Below are 21,795 nucleotides of genomic sequence, written 5' to 3' on the forward strand. Positions count from 1 at the left end.
GGCCACCGCCTTCCCACAGAATGAATCCTGCCCCGTGGATGGAAAGAGTGACAGGAGTCAGGGGATTTGAAGCAGGCACACTGAGCCCTTCCCACACTCCGAGCAGATGCCTGGCCAGGACCTGGCCCCCAAAGAGAAGGAGGACGCTGCCCTGGGAGCCCCAGGGTTCCCTGGGACCAGCGTCCCTCCTGCTGCCACTTGAGCAGTGCAGGGATGGGGGTGGTGAGGAGGAGGGAGACCCAGTGAGACCAGCACAGGGCAGCGGGTCTCAGAGTACGCCTCCGTTTCCTGCAGCAGGCATCCTGTTGCATGTCACTGGACATTTTCTCTCTGATCTGTCTCCGAAGACTCCTACTGGATTTTTCCATTTCTGTGACTCAGAGCTGGCCGGTTTCTGTATCTTGATTTTCACCATTTCAGATGAGATCATTTCTCAATAGAGTTCCCTTTTCTTACTTGGTTACACTTCTGTTGTCCTCTCCCTGGCTTCAACATTCTGGCGAAAGGTTGTGAAATGCAGTTGCTCCAGCATCTCATGATCTGACCAGAGGGAGGGGACTGTGGCCGCAGCGGGACCAGGAGGCCGAGGCCGAGGGCGGAGAAGCTTCCACATGCACAGCCCTGTGGGGGGCCCTAGACTCAACCCTCAGGCCCAAGTGAGGGCCTTTCAAGGGAAGCATCTCAGGGGGTCCTGGAGGGTCCCCAGGGGGCCAGGAATGGCCCAAACCAGCACCTTTCTCCTTGGGATGCTTCAGAGATGTCCTGGAGGAGGGAGGGGACATTGTCCTGTTAGGACGGTGTCCTCACGCTCTCCTGTGTCCTGTGCTCACAGCAGCCTCTTCTGCCTTAGGCTGCAGGTTCACAGTCTCCCCGTGTAGCCACCGGAAGCCCAGAGGGAGGGCGGGTACTGAGATGGGCCTCTGTGTGCAGGGCACCTGTCCTCTGCGGGCCCCTGCTTCAGCCAGAGCACAGAGTTGGGACTGCCCCCTACTAGCTGCACGGCCTCGCATTCTTGGCCCTTTCCCAGCTCCGGGAACTGCCTGAGGGAAGCTGGTGTGTGCCGGTGGCGGGGCTGGGGGCGCCCCCACACCTGGTTATCTCTGTGCAACCATCCCGTGTAGGAGAAGTGCTCGCAGTACTGGCCGGACCAGGGATGCTGGACCTACGGGAACATCCGTGTGTGCGTGGAGGACTGCGTGGTTCTGGTAGATTACACTGTCCGGAAGTTCTGCATACAGTCCGTAAGCACTTTCAGTTACTGGCTTTCTAGAAAGGCCGTCCTGCGGAGAGCAGTGTCAGGAGCAAATATGCGTCTAATTTTTTTTAATATGAAGACTTGCCTCACCCCCCTGCCGGTGCTGTAGGAGCTCTCGCTGAGTGGGGGCTGGGGAGGGCCAAGTGCAGGGAGGGGACGGGGTCGGGCTTAGTGGACTGAGGATCTGGATCTACGCAGGAGGAGACAGGTGCCCAGGGGTCTTCAGGCAGCCCCAGGCCCCCCTCACCATCTTGGGTGGAGGAAGTTGTCACTTGGGGGAGGGGCACCAGGACTGGTGGTTCTCGCCCAGTAGCATGATGTCATTTCACACGCCAAAGTGGTAAGGTGGGATTTTTTTTAACAGTCTCAAAAGCATTTCTGTAGCGTCCTCAGTGTTTGTCATACTTATTTCCTGCTCATCCCTGCCCCATCCTTGCCTAAAAGAATGCAAGGCATTCTTCCATACAGATGCCTGTGTCCAAAACAGATGAGCAGAGATCTAATATATATATATATATATATATGATATATATAAAAGGGAAAAACAGAAGGTCATGGTGTCAGGAGTCAGAGGAAGGGGAGTTGGCATTGTGACTTGCACGATGAGGTTTCTAGAAGCCACAGCAAAGAAGGGAAGAGGACGAGCTTTATCGTTTTTACAGTCCCCTGCTTGTGACCCTCACGGTCACACTCACACGTGCACGTGCACTAGCTAGCCCTCCGTGATCTGGGGCAGAGAGCCGCGCTCACAGGCCGTGGGTGGGTTGGCCATCCACATCATCTTCTCCCTCCAAATTAAGGCACCATGGGGAGTGAAAGGGCGTGCTGCTGCAGGAAGGAAGTGGGACGTGGCCGCCCCGCTCATAGTGGGGCCTGGGAGCCCGAGGGCCAGCTTCTGGATGTGTCTGGCTGCCCGAGGCCAGCCTGCCGTGGGCCTGGGACAGGCTGCAGGTCCCGCTCTGCCAGTCCTGCCCGCAGGTAGCACACCACCCATGTCCTCCTTGCTGCCCAGGGTCTAGACGGTGGGGTGGGGTATGGGGGCGGGAGGGAGCATCCTCAGAGAGTGGTGTTGGGGGAGGGGCCCTTGCCCCCACTCACACCTCCCCATCTCCCGCAGCAGCTCCCCGATGGCTGCAAAGCCCCACGGCTCGTCTCCCAGCTGCACTTCACCAGCTGGCCCGACTTCGGAGTGCCTTTCACCCCCATCGGGATGCTGAAGTTCCTGAAGAAAGTGAAGGCCCTCAACCCCGCCCATGCCGGGCCCATCGTGGTCCACTGTAGGTATGTCTGCGTGGGGCCGTCGTGGGTCATGCCCCGTGGGCCGCTGCCGGCGTGGGCAGGAGGGCAGGCAGGGCGGAATGAAGCAGCCTCTACTCACTGGGGACAGAAGTGACACCTCAGAGACCCCCTTGGGGTGAGAGTTGGGGGGACGTGTGGCCCACTCCGTGAGAGCAGAACCCTTTGCTTAGCGGCATCTGAGGGGGAACCCCAATACCCAGCACAGACAAAATCCAAGAGGCCAGGTAGAGGGAGCTAGTGGGGCTCTGGGCAGGTTCACTTGGCCTCCCCTCACCTGCCCCCAGAGACCCTCAAGTCACCTCTGAGGATAGAGGTGGAAACCACACTTCTATGGGGAGCCTCCTGTGTTGAGACAAGAGTGCTCAGGGGAGCTGGGGGCCACGGTCCAGGCCCAGTGAATAGCAGCCCCGAACAGCCGTACAGGGCTGGAAGTCCTGAAGGCCTGGCTCTGTGGTCTGGGCTGCCCCTTCTCCTGCCAGCTGCGTTCTCCTCCTCTGCAGTGGGAGGGACCATTCTGGAGGGCCCTGGACTTGCCCCGGGGGTGAACTTCGCACAAAGCTAAGATCGGCATAAGCTGTCAACACTGTGATTATTCCTTGGGTTGTGGAAAAGCAGCTTCTGAAAGTGAGCCCTTTTTCCTGAGCAAGTTGCACACCTTCGTGTCCCTGGTGGTTTTCATACTGAACTTTCATTTCTTCTGGACTCGTGAACCATAGAGGCAGGGCATAAGTTATTCCCTCTGTGTCTTACATCCCATGCCCAGTTTGGCTTCTGGTGCAGAAGGTCATGTCCGAGAAAAAGGCCTTGGACTTGGAGTTGGTAGACTGGCCTGTGCCCATTCTGGCTTTGGAGACAAAAGCAGAAAGACGAAGAGTGCTCCCTTGCCAGACTCCCCGTCCTCCCAGTGGGTGCTTGGTTAGAACCTGCAGACAGGTTTTGGAGATCAAAGGGAAAGCCTTGTCATCCTGGCTGGGAGGGAGTCCTGGACCTGCCCCTTGGGAGATGAGGGACCCTGGGGCAACTGTGCATTTAATGAGGTGGCGTCTAGGATCACGGGGGCCGGCCCTGCCAGCCCCGCCCAGGAGCTGTACTGGGGCGGGGATCTGCGGGCCAGTCCTGCTTGGCCCCAGCGTGGGGTCCTTGTCGGCCACTCCTGTTCTTGCCCAGACTTCACGGAAGCCAGAGTCTCCATGTGGCTTGCTTCCAAACACCTGTGTGATGGAGTCAGAGCATCTGGATCACCTGTGCAGGTGCCTTCTGTCCTTTGTCCCCTTTGGTCCTTTGGCAGTGCCAAGATCCTCCCAATGACCTTGTCTGTAATGGCCAAAACAGGTGTAATCAGGGTGACAGCCTGGTGAGCAGGGCCCTCCCTCCTTAAGGGGGGTGCAGGCCTGGACAGAAGGGCCTGAGTCCCTGCCTAGGGACTTCCAAGACCCCATCAGAGATCCGGCCCTGGCCTGCAGCAGAGACCGTGGGGACTTCGGTAGCCTGTCTTCAGGATCCAGAATCTGAGCCAGAGAAGTCCTGGCAGGAGGGGCCGACAAGACCCTTCCCGCTGCTGCCTCTCCCTGGCTCAGGCTTCTGGTGGTGGCTGGCTGCTCAGCTCCGGATGGTGGGCGTGGGGGGAGGATAAAGAAAAGGCCTCTGGGTTTGGGTCAGGGCTGGCTGCAGGGAGCAGGCTCAGTCCTGCTTTGTCCCCGATGTGTCCAGGTCTGTCATGCGTGGGGGACCTTAGGGAATGACACTCTCCTTCTTCCACTTACTTCCTCCCCACCTCAGGGCCCCAGGACACCTGCACTTGCCATTTATCTTATTTTCATGCTGGGTCCCCGTCCGTGGCCTCAAGTCTCTGCCTTTGCTGTTGAACATGCAGTTGTCTCCCTGTGGCAATGTTTTACTTCCTCCCAGCTCCTGCGCCTCCTGGGTGCTCTGGCCTTCTTTAATGTTCTGTTTGGCCACCGGGGTTTTTAGTATCTGGGAAGTGGGAGGAGGGGGCACTCTCCGTCTCCGGCTTCCCCAGGTCCCTCTCCTCCCTGGTGGGTCCTTCCCCTCCCAAGCCCAGGCCCCTGTGAGCCACCCCGGATGGTGTGGGCAGATGGGCGGATCTGGACGCCTGCCTGACTGCGGTCATGTGATGACAGGAGTTCCTGCCAAAGGGTACAGGCCTGCCAGGAACTGGCAGGGTGGGGGAGAGGGCTCGTGCTGGCTGGACTCCCCTCCCCTTCCCAGAGACTCAGGGTGGAGTTGACTTCACGTCCCGCCTCCAGTTTCATCCTCACACCGGAGCGCCTCAGTTCTAAGCCGTGTCGGGCCCAGGGCTCTGGCTCTTCCTGGTTTCCATCCCCGCTGACACACTCGTCCGGAACGACATTCTCTGCCAGAGTCCTCTTGGGAACCGCATCCCCATGGAGGCTGGCTGAAGGACCACCTGGCCTCAGCCTTTTCCTGGGACGCAAGCGCAGCCCCTGTCCCAGTGGCAAGGCGGCCTCTCCCGCGTGCACCCTGGGCCAGGCGAGGGGTCCCGTAAGTGGCCCGGGGACCCTGACCCGCCTGCACTAGGCGATTTTGTGGCCTCCTCACATACATATTGGGCAGGGCATCTCACGGGGCTCTGCACCTGTAAGAGCTAAGACTCCAAAGGGCGCCTTGTGTTTGAACCTGCTTTCCCCCCTGAGATGAGGGGGTCTGGCCCGGAACAGGGTCTTCGCTGCTGTTCTCGGCCAGATTCGAGACTGACTAGAAAGAACAGTATCTCCCCCTGACCCTCCCAAAGGGGAAAGTGGGGGGATGTCACTCTTTAGAGTTGTGAGTCTTTGTTAGAGAGGTGACTTTCCTTTGCTACAGAGGTTAACACTGCAGGGGCCGAGGGGCAGGCCCGCTCTCACGACAGACACTGCACACACCAGCCTTGCCTCACGAGGTTTACTCGTTCAGTGAGTGTTGAATGAGCGCGACCAAGTGTCAGCTCTGTCCTGGGCACTGGGGAACAAACATGTACAGCCCACCAGCAGAACCCACCCGGGACAGCAGGTGGGGGGAACAGACCCGAGGTCCCAGAGGTGCTGTGGGGCGTGCGTTGGGAGGGCAGGAAAACTCAAACCAAGAATCTAGTCGGGCTGCTTCCGAGCCGGAGACGGCAGCGCAGAGACCCTCCTTCTCGTGCCAGAGAGCATAAGCCGTGCCTCCCCTTCCGGCTGACCTTGGCTCAAGAGCCATCGACCTAGCCTGGGAACCCCCTTTTTGTAAAGAACCCGGAAAAGCCATTTCAAGTTGTGACATTTCAAAAAATCCACTTACACACGTGACAGCAAGATAGCATTTGGCAATGGAAGAAGACGATTCGCACAGTGTCACGGGACAGCAGCTACAACATATCATTCCCACGCTCCTTTAACAGTTTCTGTAGTTCCTAGAGAAGGATTTGGGATAATTTCACTGAGACTATGGTGCCCTCTGGTGGCTGCGCCCAAGATTTACTCTTTATCGATGGAGGAAAGGGGGTGTTGAGGGCTGGGGTGGGAGTCCACCAGGGGTGGGCGGGGCTGTCCTCCTGTCCTGGCGCACAGGTAGGTCGGCTCTGCGGTCCCGTCATTTGCTGTGGGCGGAGTGGGGTGCTCTGTGCCTCACGATGGGACATCTCCCCTTTTCCTGAAAGCGCTGGCGTGGGCCGGACAGGCACCTTCATCGTGATCGATGCCATGATGGACATGATGCACAGCGAGCAGAAGGTCGATGTCTTTGAATTCGTGTCCAGAATTCGCAACCAGCGCCCTCAGATGGTGCAAACAGACGTAAGTAGCGCCTTTCCCCGGCCCCACACCCGTCCTGGTGTGAGCGGTACAGAGCGAAGAACCCAGAGCCTTGGGCCACCCCCAAACCACACGACTGTCCCCGATGCAGGGCAAATAAAACAGAGCCTGGTGGGGACAGCACACTCAACAGTGCCAGCTGACCTACTCCCCTTCCTCAACACCATAAATGGTCATCATTAATAGCTGTCAGCCTGAATGCCCCCAGACCTCCTTCCCCAGGCAACGTGTGCAGAAGGGGAAGCCCCCAGGGCAGCAGGGCTCACGCGAGGGTGCTGGGGTGCTCTGGGTATCCCTGCAGATGCAGTACAACACGTTCATTTACCAAGCCTTACTGGAGTACTACCTCTACGGGGATACCGAGCTGGACGTGTCCCTCTCTGGAAAAGCACCTGCAGACCGTTACACAGCACCGCCGCCCACTTTGACAAGATCGGCTGGAGGAGGAGTTCCGGTACGTGGGAACGGACCCCGGGGGGAAGACGGCTGACGGGTCGGAGGAGCCGCTTTCGATCACTGCCCTCCTGCTGGACCCCAGAAAAAGCAGGGTGGCTGCCCCGGCCATGACGTAGGGGGAAGAACAATCATCGGCTTTGAGGGGGGAGCAGCAGCCTGCGTGGGGGAGGGTGTCATGCCCATGGATGTCTTTCCCCAGATTAAGGAAACAGCTGGAGGAGGAGAAAGATGAACACATGCCCTTGAGAGAGGTGCTGTGCGGGGCTGAGGGGTTCGCTCGCGAGTGTCAGGGTTGTGACTGCGTGGTTCTTGGCTGCAGAAACTGACCAATGTCCGGATCATGAAGGAGAACATGAGGACGGGCAACCTGCCTGCGAACATGAAGAAGGCCAGGGTCATCCAGATCATCCCATGTAAGGCAGCCCTGGGGGATTTCAGCCCTCAGGACAGGCGGGATTGGGGTCGGCACCTGTGGAAGTCTTTGACCACCCACTTCCAGGAGCCAGGGCCCAGGGCAAGACACCCTCTGGGCCTGCGGTTCAGGGCTCCTGGGGGTGATGGCGAGGGCTGGGAAGAGAAGCAAGGACAGGTGACCCAGACAGTCCTGGGTGTCAGGACTGATATGAGACATAGATGACGGGAGAGGGAGCAGTTCCTGGAAGTGGAGAGATTTGCTTTGGCCATGACTCTGGGGCCACCAGATTCCCATGTCATCCAGTCATCCCCTAAGCCTGTACATGGGGGAAGGGGTCCTGCTCTAGGCCTAGGGGAGGTGGGAAATGGGCAGGGGTGCCGTCAGGACCCTAGCCTACTGAGGTCCCAGGTAAGGGGGAGGAAGGATGCCTACGTTTGAGGGGGGAAGCAGAGAACTTCACAGGGATCAGAGGAACTGCAGGAAAGGAAGAGAGAGGGTCTGCTTTGAGGAGAGGGAGCCCCTCGTGGCAGGTGGACCCCAGGCCCCAGACATGCCCTTGTGGTCACTGAGCATCAAAAGTGCACTGGGGCTGGATGAAGCCTGCCGCAGCCTCAGACCCCGGCTTCTTGGTGGCTGTGGCCACCGCCACTCCCGGCCACCTGCCTGGCCACACTCCTTTTCCTCCTGAAATGTGATTTTTTAAAAGATTTTATTTATTTATTTGACAGACAGGGATCACAGTTAGGCAGAGAGGCAGGCGGAGAGAGGGAGAAGCAGACTCCCTGCTGAGCAGAGAGCCCCATGCAGGGCTCGATCCCAGGACCCTGGGACGATGACCTGAGCCAAAAGCAGAGGCTTAACCCACTGAGCCACCCAAGTGCCCCTGAAATGCGATATTCTTAACGCTCCTCTTGTGGTCTGAATTACTTCAATTCATGACAAATGAAAATGTTAACTGCAATATTTTCAGAGTTTTCTTTCCTACCAAAACATAATTTTCTGGGCCAATTTAATTAACCTATTTTATAAAGTAAACCTTCCAGGGACTTGACTTGACGCAGCAGTTTTATTCATAAGTTTTGTATTTCGGAAGCTGGTAGCAGCCGAAGTTTGCACGGCAGGGCTGGCGTGCGTGCTCACTGAAGGCACATCCTGTTTCGTAGATGACTTCAACCGGGTGATCCTCTCCATGAAAAGGGTCAGGAATACACAGACTACATCAACGCCTCATTTATAGATGTAAGTACAGGGGGCCCCGGACGTGCTTTGCAAAGATGCATGTTTTCTTCGTCTGTGATCACAGGGGCTCCTAATTAACTGCTTTCGACAATCAGGAAGGAATCCTGAAATCCAAAAGATTTTGTTAGCAGAATGACTTGCATAAAAAAAAAAAAAAAAAAAAAGGAAAGAAAAGAAGGGATAATGAGTTTTGGGAATAGAGAGCATAGGCGCCCTGCTAAGTAATTTGCTAGTTTCCGTTGTGTTTTTAAGACACAGCATTTTTTCCGTTCTATCCCTAATACGCTCGGGTCACCCACCGGCACTGCGTGGCTCTCTGTCCTGCACTGTCTGCGACCCGCTCCATGGGGACAACGTGCTGTGTGTTCAGGGCATGGTCACCAGCTGTCTCCACGCACGGTGGCGTTAGCCGAGGAGTGGGTAGGGAAGGACACAGTGGCCGAGTGTGCGTCAGAGCTCCCCTTTGTGGATGAGAAAACTGTGCTGGAGGTCACTTGGGCTGCGTGGAGGAACTGGGTTTGAATTCATTTCCTCTAAGTCCACACCCAGTCCACCCCCACAAGGCTAACTGAGCTGAAACACAGAAAGATGGGAGAGTAGAGCCACGGGCGCTGTCGCAGGGACCGGTGTGTGTGTGTGTGTGTGTGTGTGGCTCGCCATACCCCCTCAGAGGAGACCCCGGGTGCTGCAGGGAGAGAGTGGGCGCCCTGACCTGTCGCACGGTGCACGTGTGCATGGCGTGCCCACTGGGCTCGGCGCAGCCGGGGAGCCAGAAGATGCTCTCCATCCTCGGGGCCCTGGGTTCTCCTAAGCCAACCCCTGCATCTGCACAGGAACCAGCATGAGAGGAGGCATGACTCTAATCTCTGTCCCCTGTTCCAAGGGCTACCGACAAAAGGACTACTTCATCGCGACCCAGGGGCCGCTGGCGCACACAGTGGAGGACTTCTGGAGGATGGTGTGGGAGTGGAAGTGCCACACCGTCGTGATGCTGACGGAGGTCCAGGAGAGAGAGCAGGTCAGTGGCGCTCGTGGCCGGCCCGGGCCCTTGGGGGGGGCAGTGTGCACCCCCAGCAGCCCAGCCCACCGGCGGTCCCCTGTGATGGGCCCACCCTTGGTCAGCTGCGGAGGCCAGGCCACGGCCCAGGGCGGGAGACAGGCAGGAAATGGAAAAAAGATCCCGTTTGCTTAGCCATGACCACCCACACTGGCTTTTGGTCTTACCCAACGTTTTACATCGCCAGCCTTGCAAGTCTGTCATTTTGTTTTCCGCAACTGCAAATTTAATCAAAACCTGTTGAACAAAACAACATTTACCTCGTTTTCTTCAAGCCGTAAGGACATAGACATTGACATGGGCACCTTACGGACGGTGTCCTGGTTGAACGGAATGAGTCAGTGTTTCGCTGTCCCCAGAGCTCCATCTGGCCCTGTTTACGGAGTTCAGTTAACAACACAGTAAGTGCTCATGAACCCACTCTCCAAACGAAAAACCGAACTTTGGTCCGTGATGGCCACTTATCTGGGGGCTCTTTCAAGACAGAACCACTACCCTGAACCCGTGTTTTGATTTCTTTGCCTCTTTTAAAAACAGTACATTGAGTTATAATACACGTACGATTCCATCCATATTTTTAAAGGGTACAAGTCAGCAATTTTTAGCATATTTACAGAGTTGTGAAACATCATCATTATTTAATTCCAGATCATTTCCATCAGCCCTTTTCCTTCTGTTAAATCAAATGGGGCTTGGTCGGTCTCAGAACAAACCCCCTACCCGTGAGCAGCCAGGCCCCGTTTCTTCCTCCTCCACAACCACTCCTCTACTTTCCACCTCTGTGATTTGCCTGTTCTGGACATTTCCTGTAAATGAGATCATACGACCTGTCTTTTGTGATTGAATTCTTATGTTTTCTAGTTTTAACCATGTTGTATCCAAAATAGGTTCTTTTTCTCTTGACGACTTGCCTTCCGTTGTATGGGCCGCCTTGTTTGGGCGTACCACACTATCTCCCATTCGTCTGTTGATGGACGTGTGGGTTGTTTCCCCTCTGGGGCTATTATGAATCACATTGGAAATGTCCATGTTGGAGTTCTTACATGGATTTGTTTTCGTTTCTCTTGGGTAGACACCTCGGGGTGGAATTGCTGGGCCATATTGTAACTCCGTCTCTCGAACTTATCTGGCTGGATGTTTGGAAGAAGGTCCACAGCAGCCACCCCGTTTCCTGCTCCCACCAGAGTATACAGGGTTTCCAGTTTCTCCACCAACACTTAGTACTGCTGGTCTTTTATGACTTTAAAGATTTTTCTTTGAGACAGAGAGAGAACAGGGGGAGTGGCAGAGGGAGAGGGAGAAACAGGAGCTCCCTGAGCTGGAAGCCCAATGCGGGGCTTGATCCCAGGACCCTGAGATCATGACCTGAGCTGAAGTCAACCGCTTAACCAACTGAGTCACCCAGGAGCCCCACTACTGATCTTTTTAAAGCCATCCTTGTGGATGTGGTCTTGGCTTTTCAGAAATCCTATATGTGTATGTCTTAAGCTACTGTTCAGTTTGCTTGCTATCGAACTTTCTATAAGGGGGTCATTACAGTGCGTATTCTTCCAGGACTTGCTTTCCACACTCAGAAGGATGCTTCTGATGTGCTCCTGCGTCGATGCCTGTGGCCGTGGCTCATTTCTCAGTATGTCCTTGTGTCTCACTGCACACAGTGCACCCTGCATCCATTTATCTATCTCTTCTCCTGTCACGGCATTTGGGTCAATTGCGTTTTTTTTTTTTTTTTTTACAAATGGTGCTACTAGTACATTCTCCTACAGTTCTCATGCTGCACAAGGAGTAGCCTGTTCCAGGGACAGAATGCTACATTGGAGAGTGACAGTTTGAATTGACAGGATAGTTCCTAAAGTGGACACTGGCAATGGAGGAGAGAGATCCTTCATTGACTTCCCTAGTATTGTTAGGGCTCCTCGTGTTTGCTGACTGACTAGGCGTATGTATGTGTCACCCCTCCTAGGCCCTGACTGGCATCCCTCTGATTGCTCTGAGGTCAAGCCTCACTTCATACACTTACGGATGGCATGTTCCCTCCGTGCAAGATGCCTGGCCAGGCCTTTCCCCCGTTTTGCTAGTGAGTGGTTTGTTCTTCTTGTGTTGACTTGTAAGAATTCTTTACATATTCTTGATTCTAATCCTTTGTCAGTTGTGTGAACTACAAATATCTTGTCACCATTGATGGCATGTCTTTTCACTTTCTCGGCCATGTTGGTTGATGAAGAGAAGTTTGTTGTGTTCTTTTTTTAAAAAAAATATTTTATTTATTTATTTATTTGACGGACAGAAATCACAAGTAGGCAGAGAAGCAGGCAGGGGGACGGGAGAGAGGGGAAGCAGACTCCCTGCTGTGCAGAGAGCCCAATGCAGGGCTGGATCCCAGGACACTGGGATCATGACCCGAGCTGAAGGCAGAGGCTTTAACCCACTGAGCCACCCAGGCGCCCTCATTGTGTTCTAATCTGATGTCATAATCTTTGTGTCGTGGGTGGTTCACTCTTTTGAAGTCTTGTTTTTTAGTAAGTCCTTCTGTACCCCCCCAAAGAAAAGATATTTTCGTCTAAGGCTCTCACAGTTTTGTTTTTGACTTTAAGTTTTAACCTGTCTGGGTTTACTTTTATGAAGGTTCAAAGCTACCAGATATGGTAGGGCATGTTGTGCACTGCCCAACTCCAGGAGGGCTGGACTGTTCCTATCAGTCCTGGTAGAGTGTGAGTCAGGGACCCACCCCTTTTCCTATATGGAAAACCAATTTTCACAGCTCCGTTGATTGGATAATCTCTTCCTGTATCCGAGTTCCGAATACACACCTGTTTCTGGATTCCCTTGGTCAACAGGTGCTAGCCGGCATCCATACTCGCGTTTGTTAGTGATTTGCTGTGTCAGATGAGATGCGCTAAACGGTCCGAGAGCCATCCTGCAGCATAACGTCAAACCGCTAACAGGGCATTATTTCTTGTGAGGCTTAAAGTTTCGTTTTAATCCCCCAAGGATAAATGCTACAGTATTGGCCGACAGAGGGCGCCGTGACTCATGGCGAAATAACAATTGAAATAAAAAGTGATACGCTTTCGGAAGCCATCAGCATACGGGACTTCCTGGTCACCTTCAATCAGGTATTGTCGCCGGTGCTGTGGGCTCTCGTAGACAGACGGCCCCGAAGTGGCCGTCAGGGGCTCCTTTCCATGGTCCCGGCACATCCCGCTCCTCCAGGCTTTTCTAACTGGTGCATTCGGATCAGTGGCCAGCGTGTGAATAGGGAGCCGTGTCATCAGGGGGCAGATCTCCTCTACATTAGGACCTCCGTGGTCCTGTGCGTCCTTGCCGGAGCACGACAGAGGGAGGGGGAGCAGAGTGACCAACTCTAAGAGGCGTTCCACAGCCACAAACACCCGCTCAGGAGAAATGGCAGCGGCGGGGACAGGAGGACGAGGGGGTGTGGATGAAGCTGCAGAGGCCTCTCCAGGCTTTTCCAGAGCGTCTGGGACAGGAGGGGTCCTGGCTTCTTAGGAAAGAGACGATCCTGTTTTCTCAAGCAAAGCTGCCAGGATCCGTCCCGTGTCCGGCGGGCCCTGGCGGGGGCTCTGGGGACATCCTCTGCATATCCTGCTCCTCATTCTGCGGCCTTCTGCTCTGGGGTGCACTCGGCCTACAGACAGGCTGGCCGGGACCCCCAGGCCAGCCAGAGGGGGGACTGTGCCGGCCATCGGAGGACCCAGGAGGACCCCAAGCCTGGGCCCTGCTCCGTGGGAGGGTAGGTCTGTTCCTGGATGGTCGGGGCTGCGTGAGCAGAAACGCCCTCCCCTGCCCGCAGCCCCTGGCCCACCAGGAGGAGCAGACCCGCGTGGTCCGCCAGTTCCACTTCCACGGCTGGCCCGAGATCGGGATTCCGGCCGAGGGCAAGGGCATGATCGACCTCATCGCGGCTGTGCAGAAGCAGCAGCAGCAGACGGGCAACCACCCCATCACTGTGCACTGCAGGTGAGCCGCCGGGGCCGGGGCGCCCCTCCTGGTGAGTGGTGGGATGCAGACCCCACGCCCAGCCTGCGGCTCCCAGCCGCGTCGCATCGTCCTCGAGACTTTCCCTAGACAGAGAGCTTTAGGTGCCTAAATGTCATCTTAGCTACACACAGGAGACCCCGTGGGAGGAGGAGCCGGGAAATGACTCAAACACATGTTTCCACGAGCTTCTGAAGTCCTCCCCAGACCAGCCAAACATAGCTCAGACTGACCCGTTCCCCAAATTCAGCTGCTTGTGTTCGCTTTGGAAGATGTGCTGGCTCTGGCTGATGTGCTCACCCCTCCCTGTCGTACCCCCCACCGCCCTGGGCTCCGGAAACCGAGGCAGGGCTACAGCACGTCCTCACGGAGGGCAGATTTTTCTGGAGCCCCCAAAGACGTCCTGGCTGGGACTGCTCCCAGAGGCCTGCTGCCCACTCCAGCCCCAAGCCTTTCAACCCAGCTCCCAAGCCAGGTGCCAGGGAGGCCCGAGGAGGGACATGTGCTCAGGGGAGTGCCTGGAGACAGTGGGCGTCCCCATCAAGGACCTTGATAAGCGGTGTGGTGAGCGTGGAAGGGGAATCTGGGGAATTCCAAATCCAAAGACATGCAGGCTCCAGGTCCTGGTCAGGCCAACCCCTCCCCCATGCCAGCAGGAGGCCTTGGCCTCCACTCCAGAGCTCTCCCCAGCAGGAGTTTGGGGCATTTTCATTCTCGGGGTGCTGATTTGCTTCTAAAGCTGTTCTTCTGTTTCTTCTTCCACTTGTGGCTTCCGCTGGCTTTTGTGCCTGCCATTGCCCCCTTACTCCTTGGAGCCCCCAGAGCCTGCGCTGAACTTGGAGGGTTCCGAACGCCTCACGTGGGACCAGCCTGGGTGCAATTCTGGCCTGGCCAGGAGGGGGGAGCACAGAACGCGGTTTTGGTTCTTGGGGGGCTTTGTAGGCGTCCTTTGGATTAAACTAAAAATCCATTCCTTTGCGTTTTGCCTCCAGAGACCCAGACAGTTTAGCACATGGAAGGCAAAGGTGAACAAGGTCCCACAGGGCAGAGGTGGGGACAGGTCATCAAAATAGGTCAGGAGCCTCAGAACCAGCCCACGTGCAGGACTGTGGGCCTGGAGGACTCTGGAGGAAGTCAGCGGGACCTGCCCACTTTAGGCCCGCTCTCTTGGCTCTCCGGGCTCTGCTCCTGTAGGCTCATCCAGCACAGCAAGAAGACGATCATCTTAAAGGTAGTAGACCCAGATCTCCACTGCTGGGAAGCGTTCCTTGTCTAACCCTTCCTGGCAGGGGCCGCCCTCTGTCTGGCCTCACCCTTTGTAAACCAGCGCCTCTCCGAAGGCAGCCACTAGCACAGGGAGTCTAGCCAGAGAGGACCTCTCCCTAGTCCCGAACCAGGAGGGTCTACGATTCTGACAAGTGGTTCTGACGCTGCTGGTCCTGGGGACTGCACCCTGAGAACCACCGGTCTCCACGAGGGAGGAGGGACATTGTCGCCCTGGTTTGAAAGCTTGTAATCGGTCTCAGTCCAGCTCCAGAGACACATTTCTGCGCAACGGGGCAAGTTTTAGGAATTTCATGTTTCCTGACTCTTGTTCCATGTATGAACCTTAGAAACGCAGACTTGGATCGCTTTCAGTGGTGATGGCTTCCGCGTGGATGTGTAGGGATGGGCTGTGGGCTGTCCCTTTCCTCATCCCCACGCATGAGTGTGCTTGTCTGCATTAAGCACTTTCCCTCCCCAGTGCTGGAGCCGGGCGAACAGGCACCTTCATAGCGCTCAGCAACATTCTGGAACGAGTAAAAGCCGAGGGCCTTTTAGACGTGTTCCAAGCTGTGAAGAGTTTGCGACTTCAGAGACCACATATGGTGCAAACCCTGGTAAGAGATGGAGCCGTGGGGATGTTTCTGGAAGGGTCAAGAGTTGTCTTACATTGGGTTTGATGTCTGTTTCATTAAAGGAGCTCGAGTGTGTGGGGAGGGAGGAAGGTGAGTTCCCACGGGAGAGAGCTCACGGTCCTCTGCACAGTGAAGCTTGATGGACCCCCTTCCTTCCTCGTCTCTGCTGTGGACTGTCCCCTGGGCAGAACGTAAGAGGAGGGGTGAATTCATGGCTTCAGACTGAGACCCCTCAGACACATGCATCGATGACGGCAGCTTGCTGTGTCTCCGTGGCTCCTCCACCATTTTCTGGCGCCGTTCTCTTGCGTCCTGTGACAAATCCACACACTTCCTGGTTTGCAGAAGACATGCCTCCTCACCAAACTTGGTGATGGTTCTACCCCAATAAGTACAATTTCAGAAACTATCAGAACCCGTCATTTTTCTCCAGTCTTCCCGTTTTTACATGTGCGCCCCACTGTGCACTCACTCTGCGTGGCTAACGGGATCCCGACTCCAACAGGCTTAGAAGGTGGCAGGAGAGACTTCCAGAACCTTCCCATCGCGGGGGAAGCTGCTAGAATCACCGAGAGAGCAGGGTTGCCCTCCCACCCCCAGGCTGGACAGAGCATGGTTCTCACCCTGAGGGCATCCCAGGGAGGCCTGGAGAGAGTTCACACTCCTCCATGGCCAGGCCGCCCTCATGCTTTCTGGGGCTCAGACCCAGGCAGGCATCAGGATAGTTAAGGCTCTTCCTGGTGGTCCCAAAGCACAGACAGGTTTGAGAACCACTATGACTGAAGGAAACGGGGTGGCTGCCGGGTCCCCACACCCTTGCCTCGCGTGCCCCTCTTGAGGCCAGGCCATGACTGAGAGCAGGAAGGAGATGGTGCTGGGGGCCCCTCCGCTCTCCTTAGAGCCCTAATCCCAGTGCAGACAGTCCTTCTTGCTAGAGCTCTGGAAGATGCTAGAGGGGTCCTTCTAAAAGCCATGCCTGCCTCCTGCTAGCTAATACCGCCTAGCGGCATCACAAAGGTGAACGACTTTGGGCGTGGAAAAACCGGAGGCAGACCCCTCCATGGAGGGCTTTCCAGGTCAAAATAAAATAATGAATGGGAACATTCTCCAAAAAAATTCCGTTTTGAATTCTGAGCCACAGTCTTTCATTTTCTTTCCTGACTGCTTTTAAGTCCACTACGGGCTTTCCCAGGCAGAGGTGGTAGCTTTAGTCCTGCACGGCCCCCATTAAGTAGGAAAGCTAAGCCAGGGCCTCCCTTCGATGCTTGGACTTCAGGCTGTCATCCCAAAAGCAGGGCTGGCCCCCTCGTGCCTCTGCGGCCTCAAACAAGCTCCTTCCACTTTCTGGACTTTAGTTCTTTCTCTGTGGAAAACGGGGGGATGGCACCTGCCTCTAGTTGACATGCACGTTGGCTTTGTGTGTGTGCATCGGGGGCCCACCAGTGCCTGGCCCGGACAGGCCCCTGGCGACGGTGGCAAAGAACATCTCTAGTCTGGCTCAGCATGCAAACTCTCCCTCCGCTTTGAAGGGACCTCAGCTCCCACAGATTTGTTGGGTCTGGCCCACGTGTCTTATCTCCAGGAGCCTGTCCTTCTGAACGTCCCTGACTCAGCTCTGCTCTTTCCACTGCCACCTCTCCCCGCACCCCTCCCTGGGAAGCTGCCCATGGCTGTCGTTGAGCTTGGGTCTGTACCCTCCGGTCTCGGTGACACAGTTTAACAGAGTGTTTGTAACCTGACTTGGAAAGTCAGCCAATTGCTGTCCACTCGGCAGGACTCCTGAGACAGGCTTTAGGGCAGCACGCATTCCAGGGCAAAAAGTGTTTTTGTTTTTATTTTTTTCCTGGGAGCTTTGTGCCTTGGGAAATGTCTGTGACCTGAGGTGTGGCCTGTGTCATCTCAACACATTGCCAAAATACACATCATTGATCACTGGGCACCAGTGACTTGGACTCGAGACACAGCGTGGATGGGTCACAGTTGGCGCTTGTGTCTGGACTCCTCTCATGGTCATTCCAGCAACACCTGTTTTCCAGTTTAAATATGAAAACTGCAGACCTTTTACTCAGACTGTCCTAAAAGACGACAAGTTGAAGCTAAATATCGACATGTTCCATATAAAACAATAACTTTAGGGCCGCCTGGATGGTTCAGTCGGTTAAGTGTCCGGCTCGTGGTTTCGGCTCAGGTCATGATCTCAGGGTCCTGGGTTTGAGGCTCGCGGTGGGCTCTGCGCTCAGCAGGGAGCCTGCGTGGGACTCTCTCTCCTTCTGCCCTTCCCCCCCCCTGCTCACTCTCTAAATAATAAAATCTTAAAAATAACAACAACAACAACAAAAATCCAGCTTCATTTTGAAGTGCCCAAAAAGTAAATTTCGTAACCGGTCACACTCTTTTATGTCTTCTTTAAAATGTTTCTCCAATTAATTAATGGATTTTTAAAAATGTACCATTTTAATGTATTCTTGTGTTTTTTTTTTCAGGAACAGTATGAATTCTGCTACAAAGTGGTACAAGATTTTATTGATATATTTTCTGATTATGCTAATTTCAAATGAAAATTCCTGCCTTAAAATATTTTTTAATTTAATGGTCAGTATATTTTATAAAATCATGTTAATTATTTCATAGTTGACATTAATGCCCGTCCTAATTTCTCTGTATATATTTTGTTACGCTTTGAAGGCCACTTGCTGTAAAAACTGGAACCGTGTATTAAGGTCAAGTAATATCCCATAAAATATATTTCTGCTAATACCAGTAAATATGTTAATTTTGCATCAGATGCATCCCATTGTTGAATTTCACACGTGCAGCACTTCTAAATGTTAAAAATCTGAACATGCAACGTGTGCTTACGCAGGAGAGAAAACAAAAGCCTGCGCTGTTAAGAAAGTGGTTGAGACTCAAGAATCAGTTGAAAATTCTCTTTCCTGACAACATTTTTACAGTCCTGGGCAGTGGCATTTGGGGGAAGGTGAAATGTTCACGACGCTACACTGTAAATAGGGAATCCTGTGAAATCCTCTGTTGGAACTCGTGTGCTTGATTTTCACATTTTAAAGATCAAAGACTACAGCCTGATGGCAGGTATAGAACACGCTAGCGTCATTGGTGGCTGCGGGGTGACACGTAGACATGCATCTACTCAAGGCCGGGTCCCTGCCGTCTTGGCCGGAAGAGGGGAGATGTAGGCATGGGTGGAAAGGTTCCCCCACGGCTCTGGGTCCAGCGAAACCAGCTCTCAAGCTGTGCTTCCACGTAGCCACTTGCCGTCTGTCTGTCTGGGTGTCTGACTCAGACGACCCCCTGAGAATCCAACCGACTGCCTTTCTCAGCCTTGCCTCCCACTCTGCCCCCTCCCCCCGGCTGGTTTGAGCTCTCCCAGAGGCTCAGCACCAGCCACTTCCCAGTCCTCACGTTCAGATAAAGCTGGACGGGCAACTCGCACAGCCGCAAGGAGCACATGCTTGGGGAGAAAACCACAAGCAATTACGCTTTCAACTTTCTGAGAAACATTTTGGTATTAAAAAAAAAATCTTGTAAAAGCTAAGATTGTTTGTAAGAAAAGAAATCTTAAAATCTAGATTTATACAGTTTTTATTTAGAAGTCCCACTCCCCAATATTTAAATAAAAGAAAAAGAGAAATCCTTAAATCTAAAAGCTAACTTATTTTTGAATGGAAATACTACTGAGACCTTTGACACTGGTAGTAATGATCTCACTGCCGGACAGGATCGGCTTGTGGGGCAAAAAAAGAGGGGGGGGGGATGAATGTAGAAAAGTTTAACTCAATGACAGTGATCTTTCTATGCCATTCGGGAGCAGATGAGCACTATATATATATATATATATATATATATATATATATATATATTTATTTATGAATGACACCTGCTCTAACTTACTAAAAGCATTTAACATGTACATTTGGGGGTACTTTCTTTTCTTTTCTTTCTTTTTCTTTTTTTTCTTTTTTTGCTTTTTAAAAGAAATATAAAGGCCTTATGTGACATTTCCACTGAGAAGTGATTGCCCCCTCCCATTGCACTGTTCATCCTGTGTCCATCCCTGGTGTGTACCCTGCAGCTCCAGGGCTGGTTACCTGCTAACAGCAGCCTTGTCGTAATCAAGCCTCCGCTGCTCCTCTGAGCCCCACCCTTGGGCAAGAGGAGGGACCCGCTGGAAGGGCACGAGCACAACTTGGTGACCACTGCCACCACCGCCGCCAGCCACATCCCTGGGCCACGCACGCACTGCTGAATGCAACCCTCTCTCTCCTTCCTGGTACAGTTAGAATGCATTAGGGTTAAGGAGGAAAATGGAGGGAACTTCACAAGATGCACCAGTTGGTCCCATATGTTTTCATTGTTAAAATCCCAAGTCCAAAGCCTTTCTTTGACTGAAGGAGAAGAGAGGGAACCAAGCTTTCATTTAGCACCAAACCCTAGAAACGGAGTGGGCCAGTTGTGACGAAGGTGACTAATATTGTATGTGAGGGTTTAAAGTCAAAGTCAAGGGAATGGATCTGGGTCTAATTTAGGAACCCTCATTAGAATCTGACAGGCCTTTTAGTGGCCTGCCTGCCATCTCTTGGATGGAGATTAAGATCAACCTTATCCAGGGTGCCCTCGGGAAAGTGCCCCATGTGTGTGTTCTTCTCTTTCCCTTATCCACTGCAGGCATCCTGGCACCCACTGTGGCCCTTCCAATTCTGGAGACAAAGCAGAAGCCGCGGTCCCTTGGAGGGACTTTGCCTTTCTGGGGGGTTGGGAATTGCAGCCTCATGGCCTCCGCCCAGCTCCCGCCCCCAGTCCAAGGCCCCCCAGTCTCTTTGGGCACTTGGGAACTGGCCATGCTCTCTGCATCAGCCAGGAAACTGACCTCTCCTTCCCCCTCGGTCAAAGTCGGTCCATTGTACATAACGAACAGCCCCTCCCCCCACAGCGCCGCCGCCGTCGCCGTCCTCCTTCCCTTCACGTTTTTGTATGTTGCATGCGGTTGCATTCAAATGCCAAATAGCGATTAGGAGCCTACCGTTCTGATCGACAAGCTGTATGGTCACTGTGTGACTCACTTTACTGTTTCTCTCCACGTGCTCAACGAATGAAGAATGCATACCAGTGTTTTAAAAGGTATTTTTATGTGTTTTTAAAAACTTTTTAAAATGAGCCTGACATGTCTGTTTCAGCATTCCGGGAAATGCCCATGTTATTTTTAAAATGTATGATTACTGATACTTTTGTTTAACTCAGTTGTGTTTAATTTATGTGCAATCTTTATAATGTATGTATGTATTCCCCTTTCAACGATCATATTTTCTTTTATTACATCTATAATTTGATCTTGCTCTGATTATAATGCCAGTGAATGTTGCTGAATTCTTTGTATATGCAAATTGCAAGATCTAAAACATTCTGATGCAAGGATAAATCTTTACTGTGACTTCCAGCCTGTGTCTCTTTCTTCTATGAAATCTCTTCTTTGCATTCAAACGGTGCCTTACTTCCTTTCAGACAAGACATTCATTAGGAGGTAGACACTGATTTATGTAGACAATTAATTTAGGACTTTTAAAATCTAGCTCACTCTGGCATGAGGACAGCCCGGACACTGGGCATGGTGTCCAGGGGGTTGGCCCAAGTTCCCAGCCGCTCTTCAGAAGGCGTGAGCTGTGTGTGCAGCACGGAGTGATAACTCGCCCTTCTGGGAGCCTGTGCTCCTCTTGAGTCCAAAACAGGGATCTGTGCTCTGAGCAGTGGGTTCTCCGAGTCCCTGGAAAGAGGACAGAATGCTGGAAGTCCACGACCAGGTGGAATCTGAACGTCCTTCCAACGCTGCTGCTTTTCCTCCTAAAATCTGAAACCTTGTCAGACCTCCCTTTGCACATCCGTATGTCTCTGGTCATCCCTACATCTCTGCACCCCTCCACCTTCACCCTCCTCCCGGACCCACACACCAACATCCTCTTTCAGATATTCTAGGAATAATGTGGAATTTAAACATATGCTTCTTAGTTTTTAAAGATTTTTATTTATTTGACACAGAGAGAGAGAGAGAGAGTACAAGCAGAGGAAGCAGCAGAGGGAGAGGGAGAAGCAGGCTCCCTTCTGAGCAGGGAGCCCAATGCAGGGCTCGATCCCAAGACCTGGGGACCATGACCTGAGCTGAAGGCAGAGGGTTCACTGACTGAGCCACCCAGGTGCCCCCTTATGCTTCTTATTATTTGTTGTATTTATTTAATAAATGTTATAAAGCTTGTTATATTTGTTAAAATGGACAATTTTATAACCTTTTCTTTCCCTCTCCCCTTCTTCCCGCCCCCAAAATCACCTGCTGTGAGATACCATTTGCTCCTATGGGCCAT

At 53.5% G+C, this 21,795-nt stretch overlaps 1 protein-coding gene across 1 annotated transcript in view; it reads left to right on the plus strand.

Annotated features, from left to right (window-relative positions):
* PTPRE (protein tyrosine phosphatase receptor type E) overlaps positions 1-20,879 on the plus strand; it is a 152,813-nt gene extending 131,934 nt beyond the window's left edge. Inside the window, 16 exon segments of the mRNA XM_047701911.1 lie at positions 1,122-1,241; positions 2,373-2,536; positions 6,210-6,345; positions 6,665-6,739; positions 6,741-6,764; positions 6,766-6,799; positions 6,802-6,821; positions 7,139-7,232; positions 8,398-8,427; positions 8,430-8,473; positions 9,357-9,491; positions 12,522-12,531; positions 12,534-12,646; positions 13,345-13,511; positions 15,274-15,409; positions 17,911-20,879. Coding sequence (XP_047557867.1) covers positions 1,122-1,241; positions 2,373-2,536; positions 6,210-6,345; positions 6,665-6,739; positions 6,741-6,764; positions 6,766-6,799; positions 6,802-6,821; positions 7,139-7,232; positions 8,398-8,427; positions 8,430-8,473; positions 9,357-9,491; positions 12,522-12,531; positions 12,534-12,646; positions 13,345-13,511; positions 15,274-15,409; positions 17,911-17,985 — 1,377 coding nt within the window. The 3' untranslated portion in view covers positions 17,986-20,879.
* The last annotated feature ends 916 nt before the right edge of the window (positions 20,880-21,795 follow it).

Source organism: Lutra lutra, chromosome 14 (genome assembly GCF_902655055.1).
Source record: "Lutra lutra chromosome 14, mLutLut1.2, whole genome shotgun sequence".
Taxonomy (NCBI): domain Eukaryota; kingdom Metazoa; phylum Chordata; class Mammalia; order Carnivora; family Mustelidae; genus Lutra; species Lutra lutra.